The 18,648-nt window shown below is 38.6% G+C and overlaps 1 protein-coding gene across 4 annotated transcripts in view; it reads left to right on the top strand.

Annotated features, from left to right (window-relative positions):
- Positions 1-18,648, top strand: part of ZMYND11 (zinc finger MYND-type containing 11) — a 99,503-nt gene that overhangs the window by 28,170 nt on the left and 52,685 nt on the right. For 3 of the 4 annotated variants that reach the window (XM_015853064.2, XM_015853067.2, XM_015853068.2), the window contains exon 2: positions 11,983-12,117. In XM_015853064.2, the coding sequence (XP_015708550.1) occupies positions 12,002-12,117 (116 nt within the window). In that variant the 5' untranslated portion in view covers positions 11,983-12,001. Of the gene's footprint in view, positions 1-7,379; positions 7,479-11,982; positions 12,118-18,648 lie in introns of all 4 variants that reach the window. The other variant, XM_015853065.2, reaches the window with a different exon arrangement.

An 18,648-nucleotide genomic window follows, 5' to 3' on the forward strand; every position in this document is an offset into this window, starting at 1 on the left:
CATTAAATCTATTCAAAACAGGAAGCACAAAGAAGGGGAAGAGAAATGGAAGTGCAAATGTAACTGCCTTTTTTCTTTCTTTCTTATTTTTTTTTTGTCATCTTGTGGTATTATGTAGATCCCCAGCCAGATGGCTACTGGCTGTAAGCTGTGTGTGGACTCACAGGATTTTAACTCCTCTGTTGGTCTCCCATCTGTCATAAACTCAGAAGCTGCAGTCCAGAGACTGACGTGAATATCGGTGGCTTTTTAGCACACAAACAGTTACACCCAAAGGCTGCAGAAATAGCACGGGCTCGAACGAAGACAGGATGGTGTCCCTGTGACAGCCCCGCTGTTAGACTCGCAGGGAGGTCAGCTGTGGTCAGTTCAAACCAGTGCTTTGAACAGAGGGTGGCCGAGATGGGGGCAGCAGCCTGCGGTCTGCTGCAAAAGATTTCTTCTGTTGTTGGAGATTTTAAACCCACAGTTGGTTTTGGTAAGAAATTTCATGTCTTAGGATAGAACAACAGACAGTCTTAAACAGAAAAAGTTGGTCAAAATGAGAACCTCTCCAACCTGGAAAGAATAGGCCTAAATACATATATACAATAGAAGGATGCACTGGTCACTTAGATGATGGGTACCTGCTGGGGCCTCATAATCACTAAGACAGTTAAACTTGCCCCCTGGAAGTAAGAGAAGCCCTCATGCTTTAAGTCATGTCGTTATAAAATAAGCAAAAATGAGCAATTAAATTAAGCCTTTATGAAACAGGCATGAACAAATGAAATTAAAATAGGGGCTGAGCACACTCTAAGCTTTAGAATTATCTTAGCAGGTGAGCTCATTAAAAGAAATGCATATGTAAGTCTGTAAGGAAACCACTGCTCCTGTGATGTCTGCCCAAAATTGTATTTTATTTTCTTTATTATTGGATTTGACTTTGGTGAGAATAAACATGACGTCCCTGCAAGGGTGTAACTAAGGAGAAACCGTCTGCAGTAAAACAACCTGGTAATCCAGCTTCAAAAACTCAGCTGTGAACAAATTAACCTTCCACCGTGTGCTTGGTTCTGTAGAACAGGGAGTATCTGAGGATGATGTGTCAGTCCATGACCTGTAGTGCTGGGGCAGTGGCCAGAGCTAAGTACTTCTTTCATCTTAAAGCACCACAGCTGGGGCTGTGCTGGGCTGGTGCTCTGGCAGCACAGCAGGCTCTGTGCCTTATGCCTGAGTGTAAAGAGAAGATGCTGATCGAAAGACTTGCCCTGCATTGTAACACTGGAACAGTGTAATACTCTTGCAATTTTTCCCATTATGCTGGAAATATTTTCACAGAACTCAGAGTAGGAGCTATGCTTCATGAATGATATTTTCTTTTAGAGTGATGGTAGAATTAGGTAATTTTTCTGGGCTTTACCTTGGGTTGGTAGACTCAAGAATGGTTCTTCCGTCTTTTCCTGTGCTTTCCTCAGTTTCCATCACCATATACATTCAGTCTCTCTGTCAGAGCTCTGGCTTATTCCTCTGCACCGAGGTTAAAGGAGTAAAGTCACAGACCAGCCTGCTGTTGGCACTGAAATAATCTGAAAATGAAGCCCTGCTTCTGCTGACAAAATTATTAATCCTATGTTTGTGTGCCTGAGGGAAGTGGAGGAGAAAAGAACAGTATGGTCCTGTTGCCTTTAATAAACCTCAGTCCTACATAATGGTATAGCAGGAAGAGCTCTTAAGTGTTCAGGAAGTAATTTTCTCCTTAAAGGGCCTTTGTAATCTGCTCTGTATCATTGCCATCATCATCAGTGCTTGAAGAAATTGGTTTCAGATGCACAGATGCAAGAGGAGATACAGGTTGTAATGTTGCAAGTGAGAGGCATCCTAATCCTGCAGAACATTCCTGTCTCTCTGGCCTCTAGCTTCAGCATACGCCATGGACTTGCTTGCGAACAGGATAACAAACCATTGGTCAAAGTAATAAGTTTCCTATGCAAGTAATGTGGAGCAGATATAAAATGTAAGAATCACGATGAAGTGAAATGGATTTTCTGTAACAAAAAAAAAAAAAAAGTGCATAATTTAATTCACCCCCAGCTGGTCCCGGAAGAGCCTTGAGAAGAATTCTCTATATTAAAAAGTAAAGACATATGTTGTAAGTTGGCTTCAGGTAAGAGAAGATGAGAAATAGGTGTTGGAAGCATCTGGGAGTCATAGGTAGTCAAAAATATATCAAAAGAGATCACATTAGTTCTCCCAGTGTAGAGTGTAACTTTGAAGGAAACTGCTCAACAAATTCAAGGCTGCAGTCTAAGACAGCATGTGCTGAGGGGAAGTTTTTAGACTAGAAATGCCTACTTGCCAACATCTCCCATGCCATCAGCCGCACCAAGAGCTGGTTGGAAAATGGAGGGATATAATCCTCCTGCCCTCCTTACTGTCCCTTTAGCAACTTGTAGGAAGGAAATGGTAACCTGTAATGGTAGGACAAAGCTTTCTTGATGTCAGCTGTTATCTGGGTTTGCTGAGGAACTGGCAATATCCAGGGATCGACATGTGTTCATCACCTGACCAATTTCTTTGGTAGGTCTTTATTTCTTCCAATCGTTTCTTGGCTTTTAAGTTTCTCTTTTGTTTTTCAAAACTTCTTTTTGGTCATTTTTCCACTTTTCATATATCAACTATTGAAGCAAAGATAAAAAGAAAAGGGTCCTGATCATATTCAGCTGTTTTCCATTAATGATTTGTTTACTTATGAATCCTGTTATTTGGAACTGTACATCACTTTCTTGAAGACCGTTGTTCTCACATGTCTGTAAACTGTCCTCAGGGCAGGCTTCATCCTTGTCTGGACATGAACAGTTTGGGGGGAAAAGTTGAGGGCTCTGTGAAGCAAGTACTTACACACAAAGTAAATTACCTGCTTTTAAGTTTCATTGTAAAAACCAGAATTTCAGTGGGAAAAAAGAATTAGCATGGATCTTTGAAATGGATAGGGATTAAGGCTTCACTGAGGGATGATGATAGACTTGGTTTAGGGCAAGATGAGAGAAAGGCTGTCTTGAAATGTGCATAATCAGTATAATTAAGACTTTGTGTGCTGTGTATGAAGGACAGAACATACTCGGTAAATATACTTCAGAGGATACTTTTAAACTAGATGTTTACGGACAAGATGAAAATACACTCAAAAAAACAAAGCAGAAAACACCAAAAAACAAAAAACAAAAAAAGCCCAACTCAAAACAGAAGAAAACAAGTGAGGTGAGAACTTGGAGAAAAGCTTCCAGTTCTACAGTGTATTATTCATTCTGTTGATCGTATTTTGATGAACTGTCCCACAGCTCCAGGAGCATTGCATGAAACTTTCAGTTCCATTCTATCTGACATTCACCTTGAATTTCAGAAGCGGGATCGAAAGCTCAGATTCTACAATTTGATCCTCTCTCTGCCTTAAAGTTTCTTTTGATTAAAGCTGTAAAAGCCTGTAAGCTTTGGCACTGTTTTTCTTTGGCTCATCTTACCTGCATTACAGATCAATGTGCTTTAACTCTGTGAGTTCTGAGCGTATTTCAGTAGGTTTCCAGGTCTGGTGAGCCTGAATGCTTTGCGCTTGAAGTTGGCAGCCTCGTTTGTTCTGAATGGCACTTATTTTCTTCATATGGTATCATCTTTCCCTGAGATGACTGTCGTTGAGTTTCCTTTGGGTTGGTGCTCCTTGTGGCCTGACTTCTAGAGGAAAGTGCTTGTGCCTGCCTAATGCTCTGACTTCTGGTTTTAGGGGTTGTTTAGTTGTGCTTTTATTTATGGAGAGAGAGAGGCCAAAGAGAATAACTTGGGAAGAAATGAGTTCAGACAGTCTTCTGTTTTGTTAAGGGGCAGCAAAAATTGATTCAGCTGCCTTTTGTCAATAAAAATGTAGCCGGGTAGAGGAGTATTTTTTACAGACATCTGAGAGTGAAGTCATACTGCTAGCAGTAGAATCCCTATTTGTGCTTTAAGGATAATGGCAGTTACGTGTAGTTCAGATAAGGAGAGGGGAAGAAATACCAGCTATTTGAAACATTACATCTGCAGAAAGACAACATCCACTCTTTGTTTTACCGTATATCTTATATAATTTGAAACAAACTTACATTTTCTTGTGATTTAGCTCTTTTCCATACATTGCTAACTCTCTAACCTGGGAAATGTGTGTCTTCTTTTATTAGTGCGAAACTGACTTCCTGTGGAATTGCATCTCCTGGGATTATAGTAGGAAAAATCACTTATTTTTTTATGCTGTCATACCTTATCTATTTTACTTTATTTACTGAGGGGGAAAATATGTTGCATCAGTACAGCCGAGGCTCACAGAATAACCGAGCTCCTTAGGCTTTAGAAAAGAAAGGAAGATGATGATCAAAAGATTGCTTTTGGAGGAAGAGCTGCTCTTCTTATTTACATTTCTGAGCATTTTCTAATATGTCTTCCACCTCTCGGTTTGGTAGAGACAGTTGCAGAATCAAAATGCTGTCTGTTTTAGCATCCGGAAGAAAGTTCTAGCCCTCACCATCAGCCTTCTTTGGCTATGATTTTTCACCTCTTACAACCAAGTGAATGTTAGAGCCTGTCAGGATGCATAGCTGCATTAATCATCTTTGCTGGCTACAGCCAGGCGAGTGGACAGGAAGTATCTATTTACCAAGGGTTTGTCTATGCGGGGAAATAGCTCTGCTCATTAAGCATTAACTCCTTCTATGGATTCTTGGGGAGTTTTCCTTGTTTTAGTTCTGGGTTGCTTTGAAAAATGAAGAATGAGATAGTGGGTGTAGTCAGACTGCAGAAGCCCATATTATTAGTATGCAAAGCCCATATTATTAGTATGATGTGTGGGCTCAGACTTTGTCCCCGTGTGTGTCACCTAAGCTTTTGTAACTGACCCACTTCTTGCTCTTTGTCTGTGGTAGAACATCTTAATTTTGATTACTCCCAAAGTAAATAAGTTTGAAGCATACTCATTATTTTTCAAGCATGATAGTGGACAAGAAATGTCATCACCTTGTATGAACCATCTATTGTAACCATGTATTATCCGCGGATGATGAAGTTAGCTGGGTGCAGTTGTCTTTTGAATAGAAAACTTCTATGAAGAAAGATGAGCAGCCTTGGAGTGTACAACTGGTACAAGTACCCTCATCTTGGAAATCAGGGGCTTTGTTACTACAGCAGCTAAAGCTTACTTTCTTGAGGAAGTTGCATCATTTTAACGAGCTGTATTTTAAAAAGGAGCTATACTAGTGTAAGTTCCATTGCGCAAACTCTTTGTTTAGCGTAGCTTAGTATTCTTAAGTAAACCTTAGGCAAACCGCACTATGCTGGTTTTTAACTGAAATTGCATTAATTCAGAAGCTTGCTGAGTGCATTAACAATATTCTCATGTTCAGTGGTGGTATTTTTCTCGTGCAAGCAAAAATTTGCATCCTTCTTGTTTTGATATTCCACTTTTAACTGTTATTTTTGTTACCAGCTGTAACAAGGATCACTCACCAACGTATTTAAGGGAAAATACTGCTTATTTTAAAAGACAAACATGGAATTGACACATGAAAATTGTACTGATACAGGCAACCTGATCTAGTAAAGGCATATGCTTGGTGGCCCTGCTAGGCAGGGGGGTTGGAACTACATGATCCTTGAGGTCCCTTCCAACCCGGGTAATTCTGTGATTCTGTGATTCTGTGATTTAGGAGAAAATACATGATGTGCTTCAGCTTACCTATGCACGCCTGGAAGTTGATATCTATATTGCTAGTAAGAACCTGTGCTCTTTGCTTTGGTTACTTTCCTTTCTTTGGAAAGTTGTCTTCTTCTTCAAATCTATTTTTCTAGATAAAATTCTGTTCAGTGAATTCTGACAGGTAGGAACGAAGGGTCATTTCCTTCCAGTTTTTAGGGCAGCGTTCATTATTGTGAGTGAAATTCCTGGCTGGGGTTGGTTTGAGGGATAGTACAATGCAGGATTACATCTTAGTCTTGTTCATATATTTGTATTAGGTAGCAAACAAAATGACTTTGACAGTCTTTAGTTGGAGTTCGTGATCATTTCTCTTTCTGAGCAGCTGTTGCTGCTTCACCCCAGGTTTTGTTATACTCTGTTTACGCTGACTTGCTCTTGTGCTTTCTTAGAAGTTCTCTTTGTGGGATGGAGGCCTCACTGCTTCAACATTTGTGTCAAGTTCCTTTTAGCAGGGTGAGTTAAGTAAACAAGAAAGTCCACATTTGGTTTCAAAAGAGAGTTCAACTATTTGAACGCTGATGATTCAGAATGTCTGAGCTTAAAAATTCAAGTATCATATGCCTTAGCCTCAGTGAATGATACTGAAATACAATAAAAATGAACTTTTGCTCTCAGTTGTTCTAGGGAGGAAAGACTGAAATGTTTACCCTCCCACTAAACTGGAGATGAAAGATGTATTTTAATTGTAAACTGTAAACCTGTATAACTTCAGAGCACAACAGAGATCTGTATAAAGGCCAGTGACCCCTAAATCTGTATCAGCTTCCAAATTCATGATCTGGACTTTAAGAGAAAACTCCTATTTAATGCAAGAACAAAGCACTAAACATTTGGAACTACTTGTACCACTGATACATATGGTTTTATACTTACTATAAAAAGTTAGCCTTTAAGAAATACTAGAGTCCATCACGTTATAAAATGCATATGTAGTTAAGTCTTCATCTAGGTTTCATAACCGCCCAAACTCATCCAGTCTCACAGCAGGAAAGCCACAAAAACCAAGGATTGAGCCTAGCTTCTTCCTCCTCTAGTGCCTAAAGTTTTTTTCACTGTGTAGAATGGATGAAATAATAGCAAGCTCCGGGGATGCTGTGCTGAAAGGCAGAAACTAGCAGCTGAGCAGTGACAAGGATCAACTCCTTAAATTGTCTTTCCATTGCAATTAACTGCATACCAAATCTCAGCCAAATGGTGGCTCATAGCAGGGATGAAGTTTAACCTGTTTGGCTTTGCATTGAAGGGGATGAACGCCACAGGTAGCCTTGCTTGTAGTGAGCTACAAGCAGGAGATTTAACAAGCTACTACTTGTCAGCTCCTAATTAGCAGCTCCCATCAGAGCGGCAGCACCCAACTGCAGCGCCGTCTGCTTCAGTGCAAAGTCCAATTCATTAGTCAAAATTTTCAGTGGCATCACATTTTATTTGGGCGATAGAATTTATCAGCTAAAGCTTCAGATCTACCTGCCTTTCTGTTGTTTTCTGTGTAGGAAGCTTCCAGCTAAACATAGAGTCCAGTAGTATCTGCTAAATTGGACACAGGCTGCAGGTCAAGGAGGTTCCTTAGGCTGAATCTCTAGACGTGCTGCAAGGTGATTTTTATTTATTTTGTTTTCACTTGCAGTGCAGATTTCCATATCCACCACTACTTCAACAGACAGCTGTAGAGCATTTGATTTGGCCGAGTGCGTATCTAACAACTTGGAGCACTGCTGTTTTGACAGTAAGTCTGGTTTGCCACTGCTCTAACATTGCCACTGCATGGCAATGCACACTTTGCTAGGGGCTTTACACAGCTTGAGAAGATAACCAGTGCTGTGTGCACTACGAGATAAAGAGCAGTTTGCTGAGCCCGCCTGTTCACCCTCCCTAATTAGTAAGAAACACTTGTAATAGTTAGCTCTTGAGGAAAGTTGTGCACAATTAAGAGATGTACTTTTTGAAATAGCACGTTCAAGAGGGAATTAAAAGATAGTAAAACCTTACTCAGATTACACTGAGGAACAGCAGGGGAACTGAAAATGGAGAAGATAAATGATTTGCTTCAGGCCCTGTTGTGAGTGTGTGTGTGATCTAAGCGTGAGAGCTGGTATGTCAGGCACACCAAACTTCCTTTATAAGGAGAATCCTTACAATCGCCAGATCCCAGGGATGCCTGCAAAACTTGAGAAAGGTCCTGCTGATAGAAATTGTTAGATTTTTAGCAATCTTTTGTTTTTCAACCTTTCTCTAAGAAACTACATGCTACTGTAAGCTTGTTAGCTTACATCACATAAAAGATATAAAACATATTTTAACATGGGCAGAGAATACCACTGCTAAAATAACATGTTGGCTTGCAACAGTATTGAAAGAAATGCTGTAACAAAATCTGAGGATAAGAAACATATTCAAGAATTTCTGTGTAAAAATACACATTTCATTTTTATAGTTTTAGAGCATCAATGGAGCTCAAACTTCTTTAAAACATTGCATGGATGAATCAACCTCTTTCAATACATAAGCTCTAAGGCATAGATTTGTACACAAACATGCACTGGAAATGTATGCTTGTTCTGTTCACATGTGCACCCATTCGTAAACAAAAAATCAATGGTGACAAATATGGATTTTAGAATCTATTGTGTCTCCCATTAAACTTCCCATCATTTGTATGATGCCTCTGTGTACGTTGCAGAACCGGGAGCCTTTTCTGTTGCTTGGAAGTAGTGCTGCACAGCAGTCTGACAGGTTATTTCTCAGGCTTTCTAATAATGTAGAAAATGGCTTAAATATTTGCAGAAATGCTGGGAGAATACTGCTGTGGTTAGTTCTACTATGAGGGAAGAGTGACAGTGCAAAGAATAGGAAGAAATATACCAGTCTTCTCATCTTTTTCTTTAATGCAAAAGGCCTTTTATATTTGTTTTATACTTTGCAGTCATAAGATGAAAATAATGTTAATGTAGCCAGGATTTTTTGGGGAAAAAAAAAAACGCAACAACTTTGTTTTGATATTTTTATAAGAGTGTTATGTAAGAACCATTATTTCAGTAGTGGAATGTCAACTCTGTGTTTCACAAAAGTGCACATAAGTAGTGAAGCAGAGGTATATAAATGAAGTGTGTTCGTAGCTCACCCTGACACTGAAGCCTCTATTTTTTCTTCCATGGAAACTACATCAGATACACAATTTGAAGAGCAGATTCTCAGGTACAAAGTGCTGTTTTTCAACATAAGCATCACTATGAGCTGTGCATTTTCATCAGCAATGAAGGAGAGCCTGCACGCTGTGCTCCTAAAAGTCTGCACCTGTGGATGTGACCCACTGTTGTCACTGCCCACCACCTCACTGTGCTCACGCCCACTCTCTGGTCTCTGTAAACATTCATCAAATGTTGATAGGATCAGTGGGTACGATTTCTTCCACATGGAGGAATTCAATTCCCAATCTTTGCTTCATATGCGCATCCATGTCAGACACCATTCTGTCCGACTGCCCCTCTGCTGTTATCTGTCACACAGCAGCAACATGTAATGGGATACTGGTGGGAAAGTTCAACCTCTGCTGTCATTGCACCAACATCTGCTTCTGACATAATGGGCCAGCATCATCCAATTAGATGCATTACTTTCACAGCATTTCTCACATGTTCTTTGAAGATAGCATATCTTCATAGGGCCTCTGCAGTGCATCTTTTTCCTCCCTTCTGCCATCTTGGGTGCAGCTCTGCAGCCCTCAGAAGCCTTTAACTACACTGATCCCTTTATCTCCTTCTCCCTTGGGCATGGGCTTCTTCTCCTCCTGGGAGAGACAAATGGGAGCTAGTTCCCTGGCCTGACAGGTCAGCCCTTGCTCTGACATGAGGCTGCATGGAGGATGGGGCCCAGCCTGGTTCTCCTCAGGCCTGTGTGTCACCGGTGTGAGAGAAAAGCCACCTCCTTTCGTTCTGCCTCTGGCAATACTCAGTGCTTTACTTACATGGGCTGCCTATGCCAGGCTGCCAAAAACAATGGTGATTTAAAAACAGTTGGGATAAGAGGTACTTCTTATTTGTTTTAAAACAGAGTGGCAATTAGGCTGTTGTTTCAAACTGTTTGTGAAGGGTCTTGCTTCTTTGATTCTCACACATGGCTGTGATGCTGTATGAGCTCAGTGTCTGGCCTGTTTGCCATCCTGGCTACCAACTTTTAAAGCAGATTCTTAGGGGACAGATGGAATATAAGAAATGGTTTCACATTTTGTTCATTCTGCTTTAAACAAGCAGTTTTATGGTTTGTTTGAGATAGTAGAGATGTCCTTTTTATTGTTAGTGTCAAATCCTGTTTCGTATTTTACAGATCTGCTTTCCTTAAGAATTAAATCCTACACTTAATCATATACATTTCTTATAAATGGAGAGGATTTTCTTGCTTATAATGTCCTCATATTCTGTAGTGTGAAGGCAGAGTAGCTCACAGGGATGCAGGATCTTTTCCTACTATTCCCAACAGAGACTTTGTCTGAACCGTCCTTAGCTGATGGTATCTACTAGCTGTCATTCTTGGCTGTATTTCTGTCACATTTTCTTTTATCATTCCCTCAAAAATGTATTCCTGGCCTTTCTTTTCTGGGGGATGCATCCCTTTGCCCTTGCTTTAAATCCCAGAGGGAAAAGATTTCTAAAGCAGAAGTGTCGAGCTGGTGGGACCGCTCTGTGTCTGCAAGAGCTCTGTGCACTTCAGCTCCAGGAGCCAGAGGTGCCTCACGCACAATTGCAACTGGACGTTCACATATCGCTTCACATCAACGTTTTTTCTTTTCTTCTACTTCTTTTTTTAATATATATATATATATTTTATTTGAAATGAAGTACATAATGCTGCATTTATTCCCCCAGTAATGGTGTGTTGTACCTTACTTCATAGAATTGCTGAGGTTGCAAAAGTCCTTAAAGATCATCAAGTCCAACCACAACCCAACCATACTACCCTGACTCTCAACCCTCCGCTAAATCATGTCCCTAAGCAGGTGTAATTTCATTATACCTGCAGTGTGTGTGAGTGTTACTGAGCTAACACCAGAACTGAAGCTTGACAGTTCTTTTAGACAAGTCCATGTTGGTCCTATGGACTTGAAAACTACATTTCCACAACTGATAGGATACTCAGATCTGTTCAGTTTTTGTGAATATTTAGAGGAGGGAAATTTTGAATACTTAAAATTTCTGTCGTTAACATTGCACAGATGGTGTCTTAATTTTGCTTTTTTTTGGTCTTGTTTTGGTTTAAGAGTTAATATTCTGCTAGTTTGGAGTATCGCATGCATCGCACAGGGTTCATTTTGAGGACAGAGCTCTCAAATAAATTATAGATGTTGGTAGCAGTCATAAATCAGTCCTTTTTTTTGTTTTCATTCAGAAAGTGGTGGCACTGGAAGAAAGTTATTTAGTGATCAAAATGCATTGTTAAGCTTTTAAAAAGAAATTCCGTTGCCTGTAGTAGAGCTGTAGGCGATTTATGGCTTATCTGTACTCATTGCCTTGAGCTTTTGGAAAATTAGTAAACAAAGCCAGATGCTCATTATGTTCCCATTCAGGGTTGGTTAGATGGTTGAATGCCATCAGAAGCACTTTGGTCCTGTTGGGTTTTAGGATGTTATAAAAAAAAAAATAAAATGGAATTGGTCCAAACTATTTTTTTTTTAATATTTATCATCCACAAAAATGTATTTCCACTTCCTGTGTGTATAAGGGATTTTTAAGAAATTGATTTAAGTGATAAAAATCTGAAAGTAAAAATCTGGGAACTATATTATAATCTGAACAGTGGCCACAGCTTTTTCACTGTGTCAGAATTCATTCTTGCAAAGGGTGATATATTTCATGCTCACTCCTTTTAGGGGTGTTGGGAAATGGGGAAATTTGTGAGCTCTTCCATTTAGGGTGACTTCTGCTTTTTACCAGGTTTTATGGAACTGACATATAAACTGAGTGTCTTTTCATAACAAATTTGATGATAGATTATTTGGTATTGATTTGATAGTTTTTACTGACTGCCTTTTGTCTTTCTGTGATGTGGTGCATGCTACATATTTTTGGGTTTTATTGCTCTTTAAGCAGAAGAAAACATGATGCTGCATACAGATTGGAGAGCTGGAGGTTAACAGAATTTTTTACAGATTTTTTATGTAGTTTTACTTATTACCAGATCACGTAATCTATTTCATAATTCATTAATATATATATATTTTAATTTATTTGTTGCAGCTGACCAAGTAAACAGGACATGGCACGCTTAACAAAGAGACGGCAGGCAGACACAAAGGCGATCCAGCATCTTTGGGCAGCAATAGAAATAATCCGGAATCAGAAGCAAATTGCTAACATTGACCGAATCACAAAGTAAGTGATCCATTCCAAACCAATCTTAATGAGGGGGAAGGCTGATGATATTAAAAGCTCTGAGAAACTGAGACATTAAACATTATGAGAGACGGCGAAAAAGCTGCATCAACTGCTGAGTTACAAAATTATCTAATTATAATTGAGTACCTGAAGATCCTATGGTGAGATTTAATCTACTGAGTTGAGACTTTATTCACCTTGTATTTTCTTGATATAGCCTTTGTAGGAAATATTGTTTATAATTGATTTTGTTAGAGTTATTCTTATTTGCTAGCTTGGTCACAAAAGAAGAGGTTGGTTTACAAGTTTAGAGAAGATGGCTATAAAATGTGCAAATAATCGAATTCTTTAAGGAAAGGCTCTAAGTCACTGGAAAACAAAGATGATAAGTCTGAAATCAATCTCCTTGGTTGCCTGAGCCATATTTGCTGAAATGGGCATAGGATGCTATTGAAGAAGACATGAGAGGATTACACCTATGGCTAATATTGCTGTTAATATTAAAGTATTCTTCAAGATGTATTAGGTTCTGCATACACAGAGAAATAAATACATTGTTTATTCTGTTGAGCTTGCACTGTTCAAAACATCTAAAATATTAAAATAGCTTTTAGAATAACTTGCACTAGCCACTGTAATAAAAACTGAGAGAGGTTTTGTGCCTCTGCTTTGTCTGCATTTTGAGGCCAACATGCATGTCACATTTGCCAAGTAATCGATATGAATAATTTAAAAGATCAAAACTAACCAGTTGGCATCTCTTCAGTTGCCAGAACCAATGTGAACTGATAGAGAGGGCAAAGACCACGGAAGGGCAGAGTTATAAACATTGTAGGTGACTAATGAAGTGAAAAATCACTATAGCATAGTCCACTGACAAAGTTCGAAATCCCTAGGGTGGAAGTGAACAGCAAAATTGGCTTAGTACGAGGAAGAAGTGTAACAACTCTGGTTGTCCGAACACAGTGAACAATATACAGGAGAAAAGAAAAAGGTGATGTCCCAAGTGAAATAATCTGTACTTGGCTTTTACAACAAAAATAAATGCACCATAAACCAAAAAACACCTTCCAAATGCCAGTTCCAAGCAGGCTTGTAATGGGAGGTTGTATTTTAAGAACTCTTTTTTTTCTTGCACTTGAGTTTCAGAATGCTGTAAAGCGTTATGAATATTATTATCTTATCTCCGAGGAGATAAGTAGGTAAACTAATGCTATACACTTTCCATTTGAATGTTTCAAATAACTTGCTGCAGGGCATGTACTAGCTGAGTTTGGTAGCTGTTTATGCTCTTTTTTTTCTGTATGAAAGAGATAAGTGTGTCTAGTGGGGGATTCATCCCACTCTTACGAGAGACGCTTATTTTAAGATGGTGAGAATAACATTTAGCTGGGTGAAGTTAGAAAAGACATTTCCCATCATTACAAACAAGGTTGAGAAAACAAGTAATTAGGTTCTGCTCTTAGTAACTGAAGGGTAGTTTGATTTATTTTAGAAGTCTAGATCCAGATTGTATGACTCATCTCTAATCAGAAGAAAAATACCATAAGTGACTAAACAGAGATGCAGTCAGCCATAATACTTTGAGAAAGATGAATATTATACAAGTTTAGAGGATCGTTAAAAAGCTTGAAATAGTTTGTTGTCTCTGTGATGCAAGGAGTTAGCAATAAGGAGTAATCTCAAATGTGCTAGGATGTTGTAGATATTGTACATGCACTTCAGTGACAGGTGTTATCTAGTTTCATGATATTTTAAAGGAGATACCATTTTACAAGGAGTGAAAAGACAGAAATCTTTAAGTTGCTTTCCAGTACTGTACCTAAATGGAGATATAGAGAATGTGTAGTAAGTGAGCATGTATATAATCTAATATTCAAAGTAAATTTATGAAATCAGTGAGATATCAGATTCTTCCAGGCTGAAGGATCATTTGGTCAAATAAAATTGCTATTCATCTGTGCCTGGGCACATAGGTGTATGTATGAATAATAAGATCAAGAACAGTGGTCAGAAGTACAGCCAACCATATTGCAGCTAAGAGGGAGATTCCTATATTTGTATTTAGATGATTTTGGAAGTGTTATTACTTCAAGTGTTGGGATTGAGTGGCTTCACATATTAAAAATGCAAGGAGTAACAGTGATGACATTTATGGAAGTGTCCCATCCCTCAGCAAGGATACAGGAAAAAAAGGCAAGATTTTATTTGGGGGGAAAGGGGAATACTTGTTAGAGGTGAACGACAGTCATCCTGCTGTGTCATATAGTGATTGGAGACTAGAGACAGGTTGTCCTCTGTGTTTTTTGTGACTTGTTATGCCAAACACCATTAGTGCACAATCTTTATTGCTGATTTCTTTAGTACTTTTAAGTATATTTATTAGTGGGCTTTTTTTTTATTTCCCTAACTGGAAGCTCAGCATGGTTCTGTCCTTCTTCCTGATATTCACGGTTTATTTCATTTACTTGGTTTGTTTAGCCTTCTGGTAGCCTCTGTGCATGTCAGGGAGTGCCTACTTTTTATGTAGAGGGAAGAAATGCAGGTAATATAAAAAGATGATATGTAGATTATAGATAATGAATTGTTTCAACTCAGTATATAAAAAGATGAACTATATAACACATTAGAATAATGTTGAGTGTAACTTTTGCACTTGATGTGTAATTGTAAATATATATATATAAATATATATAAATATGGGGTGTAAAGAAATATTTTCAGAAGATACTGATAATTGAAAGTATGCAAAGAGAATAATAGAACTGGCCACACACTTTTTGTAGGGAACATAAGTGTAGGAGAACAGTGTAGGAGGAGCCAAGAGCACTAGAAAGTGCTTCTGATATTGTCAGAAAAACCTGTAGGGAAAGAGGCCCTTTAATTAAAAGTAGGCTGAATCAGGTGTGCTTTGCTCTTTAATTTGATGAAGAGGAAAAGCAAGAATGGGAAAATGCATGATTGGAAAATGATTGAAAAGTATCTTATATTGAGGAAGGAGTGTTCTCTTGGAAATTTTGAAAATACGAGCTGGAGACTTGAAACAATTTACTACTGAGCTTACTGAATATTTGGTGGTTATTTTGCAAAATTCACTGGTTAAAGGGATGTATAAGAAACACAGGAAGGCACCTATTTATAAAGGAATTAAAGATGAATGTGGAGAAATGGAAGAGAAAATAGAAGAGAGGGAGAGGCTAATAATTGGAGCATTAGATAAATGCTCCAATTGCAAACATGGAGGTACTAGAGCAGGTCCAGAGAAGGGCAACAAGGCTTGTGAAGGGCTTGGAGAATCAGCCTTATGAGGAGAGGCTGAGAAAGCTGGGGCTGGTTAGTCTGGAGAAAAGGAGGTTGAGGGGAGACCTTATCGCCCTCTTCCAGTACCTGAAATGTTCTTACAGTGAGAGTGGGGCAAGTCTCTTCTCACTGGTGACAGGTGACAGGATGAGGGGAAATGGCCTCAAGTTGCGCCAGGGCAAGTTTAGGTTGGATGTTAAGAAACACTTCTTTACAGAGAGGGTAGTTAAGTACTGGAATAGGCTCCCCAGGGAGGTGGTTGAATCGCCATCCCTGCATGTGTTTAAGAGCCATTTGGATGTGGTGCTCAGGGATATGATTTAGCAGAGGGTTGTTAGAGTTAGGGTACTATGGTTAGGCTGTGGTTGGAGTTGATGATCTTCAAGGTCTTTTCCAACCTGGGTAATTCAATGATTCTATGAAATACTTAAATAAAAGCACTGAGAGGGAAGAGCCTTTACTGGACAGGTTTGTGTCTCCAAAACCATCACCAAATTATTAAATGAAGGGAATTCCTCAATTTTATTGACTGCATGTGGAGATGTGCTTTACTTGAGAAGTTACTACCCACTGAATGGAGTAGCTTGAAAACTAAATGAGAGACTGAAAACCAATACCAACAGGAAATAAAGGAATCAGTACTAGAAGAGCAACCTGCCTTTGGAAGATATTTTATGTAAATAAATATGGAAATTCCTCTGTCAGTACCAAGGATCTATTGTATTCAGTGCATTTTTATTTAAGAGTAAAGCTCATTTGAAGGCAGTGGTGCAGTTTTTATAATAATATGCAAAATAAATATTCTGTTCTTTTTTTTTTTTTGTCCTAGTATTTCTTGAGTCATTCAATTATAATCACTTTAAAAGTCTAGCAACAGAGATATCTCTGGCATTTCTAAACTCCCAAATTACTTACTAACGAAATAGTATTTCTAAAAGATATTTACCTATTTGGCTGTCTAGGCTTGATGTTGAGGTAATTTAACCTTAATATGTCTATTATTTAGATGATTATAATTGGGATTAGCTGTACTGTAAGCTTTCTGCATGTCATGAATTCTGTCAGGAGTGCAGTTTGACAAATTGTTCATCCTAAAAGTGTGTTAAAAATTATAATTGTGCTTTGACTTTCTTAGTTCTTTCCTCATTATCTTCCATCTGTTTTGGATTTGAGATAACCTCAAAAATTGATTCTATGTAATAAAATGCATTAAAATACACTGGGAAAAAAAAGGCATACATATTTAAATGAGTAAGATAAATTATTGATATTCTGTTCCATAGCAGTCTGGTAAGAATTTCTGTACAGACATGTTTTTAAAGTTCTCTTTCTTTGGCTACTCCAGGCTTCTAGTGCCTTTTAAAGTGCTTTCCTCATCATTCCCTTATAGATAATTGGACTCCTAAAACTTAATTAACTATTAATTTTTTATCCTTTCTCTGTTGAGGAATTGGATTTCCTCGCTACCAATTTATGAACATTTCATGATCTTAATGATTAGCTCAGAGTTCATTATCTATTAAGGTAGTGTTTTCAAAATACTCGTTTGACAAATATGATGTTCTGGAACTATTATATTGGCAGCTTTCATGATTTAGTTATTGTAAACAGATAATCTTTCTTGTTTTTAAACCAGTAATATGAAGAATCAAAGGATAGTTCTTTTCTCCCATCATTTCTTGTATTTTTTTTTCTCTTCCTTTGATGTAATACATGATTTATTCAGTTGATTGGCTTCTTTCCGTATCTCCAATAAAGGCTCTACCTGTGCTGTATTTGTGTACTGTGACAGGGAATGCCCTGGCACCTCTGGAGCAGATATACTGTGACCACACTGCGTTGCTTTTGGCTCACGGAGTGTTTCTTTGGCCCTGACGTATTCTTTGTTTGTTTTCTGTGTGTGTGTGGTTCTTCAGTTCTAAGAGCCAAAAATATCACAGCCCACAGCCACGCTATTCTTGAAACTTGAAGCTGGAGGCTTGTGTAGTTTGCCACCGGGCATGGCGTGAAGGCATCCGAGGACACATAGCATACTGGAACAGTGCTGAAGTGCCCTGGGCAGAAGGAGCCAGTCTTGGATTGTTTACATCCATGTTCTCTACATGGAGCAGAGTTACCTCTTGGCTGTGCTTTCCCTTCTTTACAGAGGAACAAATTGGCTTCCTCCAGAACAGAGTCTGAGAATGAGTTAGTTTTGGAATTAACTGAAAGTAATCATAGTCTGCAAGGTAGAAGTGCCAAGCTTCTTGGGTGGGATGATGCTGATGGAAGGACCATTAGCTAGAATAAAGCTGTTACGCCTTAATTGGAGAATCTGAGCTAAACTACACAAAAGTGACTATGTTTCATCAGTCAGAAAGTTGTTTTACAACACTGGTGATACAAAATTGTATTTTGCACAGATAGATACTTAGACTCTCATCTTTTTACATTGGCATTTGGGTGGGAGGGTCAAGTATAGGTGCTCAAAAGGATGTAACTGTTTTCCCATATTTGTCCTGTGGACTCAGTCATTTTTGTTATACTCTAATTTGATGTTAGTTCAGCTAAGTCAGATCATCTAAGAGAACCGAGAGGATTCTAACCCTTCATAGAGCAGGCTCTGCCAGTTCCTTGTTAGCTTTGTGCGGACTGACATTAATCAGCATTGATAGGATAGCATCCCAGAGAAGAATTACTCAATATGAAAGATTAGTTTAAAAATGATGAGGGTTTTGTGGTCCCATAGTTGAGGTGGAGTCATTAGCAGATTGAGTATGTGACTGTTAGTCCTAGGAGAGGAATTGCTTCTCCAGACACTACTCTATGAAATTTCTCCTGTCAGTCTCTACAAATGTTGAAAGTTAAGGGCCTCTCCCATCCATAAATCTGTTTTTGTTGCCTTAGTTTTCCTGCTGCTCTCCTTCTAGGCTCTCTATTTAATAGAAATCAATTTCTAGTAGCACTGATTAGAGCAGAGATGAGAATAAGCAATTTGAACAGGTAGAGAGAATAATCACAAAAGCCTATAAATAAGAATATGAAATGCAATGGCAAGCAAAAGGAAAAAAAACACAACGTAAAATTAAGATGCTTACGGTATTGCTTATTTGAAGCTCAGAAACTTGTTAGAAACATTTGTCACTATTTATAGTACATCTGATGATAATTTAAATCCCCCTAGTATTTTGCATGTTGCAACTAAACAGTCATGCATAAACAAAAATAGTAAGTTATGACAGTGATTAA

This window comes from Coturnix japonica, chromosome 2, assembly GCF_001577835.2.
Source record: "Coturnix japonica isolate 7356 chromosome 2, Coturnix japonica 2.1, whole genome shotgun sequence".
NCBI lineage: Eukaryota > Metazoa > Chordata > Aves > Galliformes > Phasianidae > Coturnix > Coturnix japonica.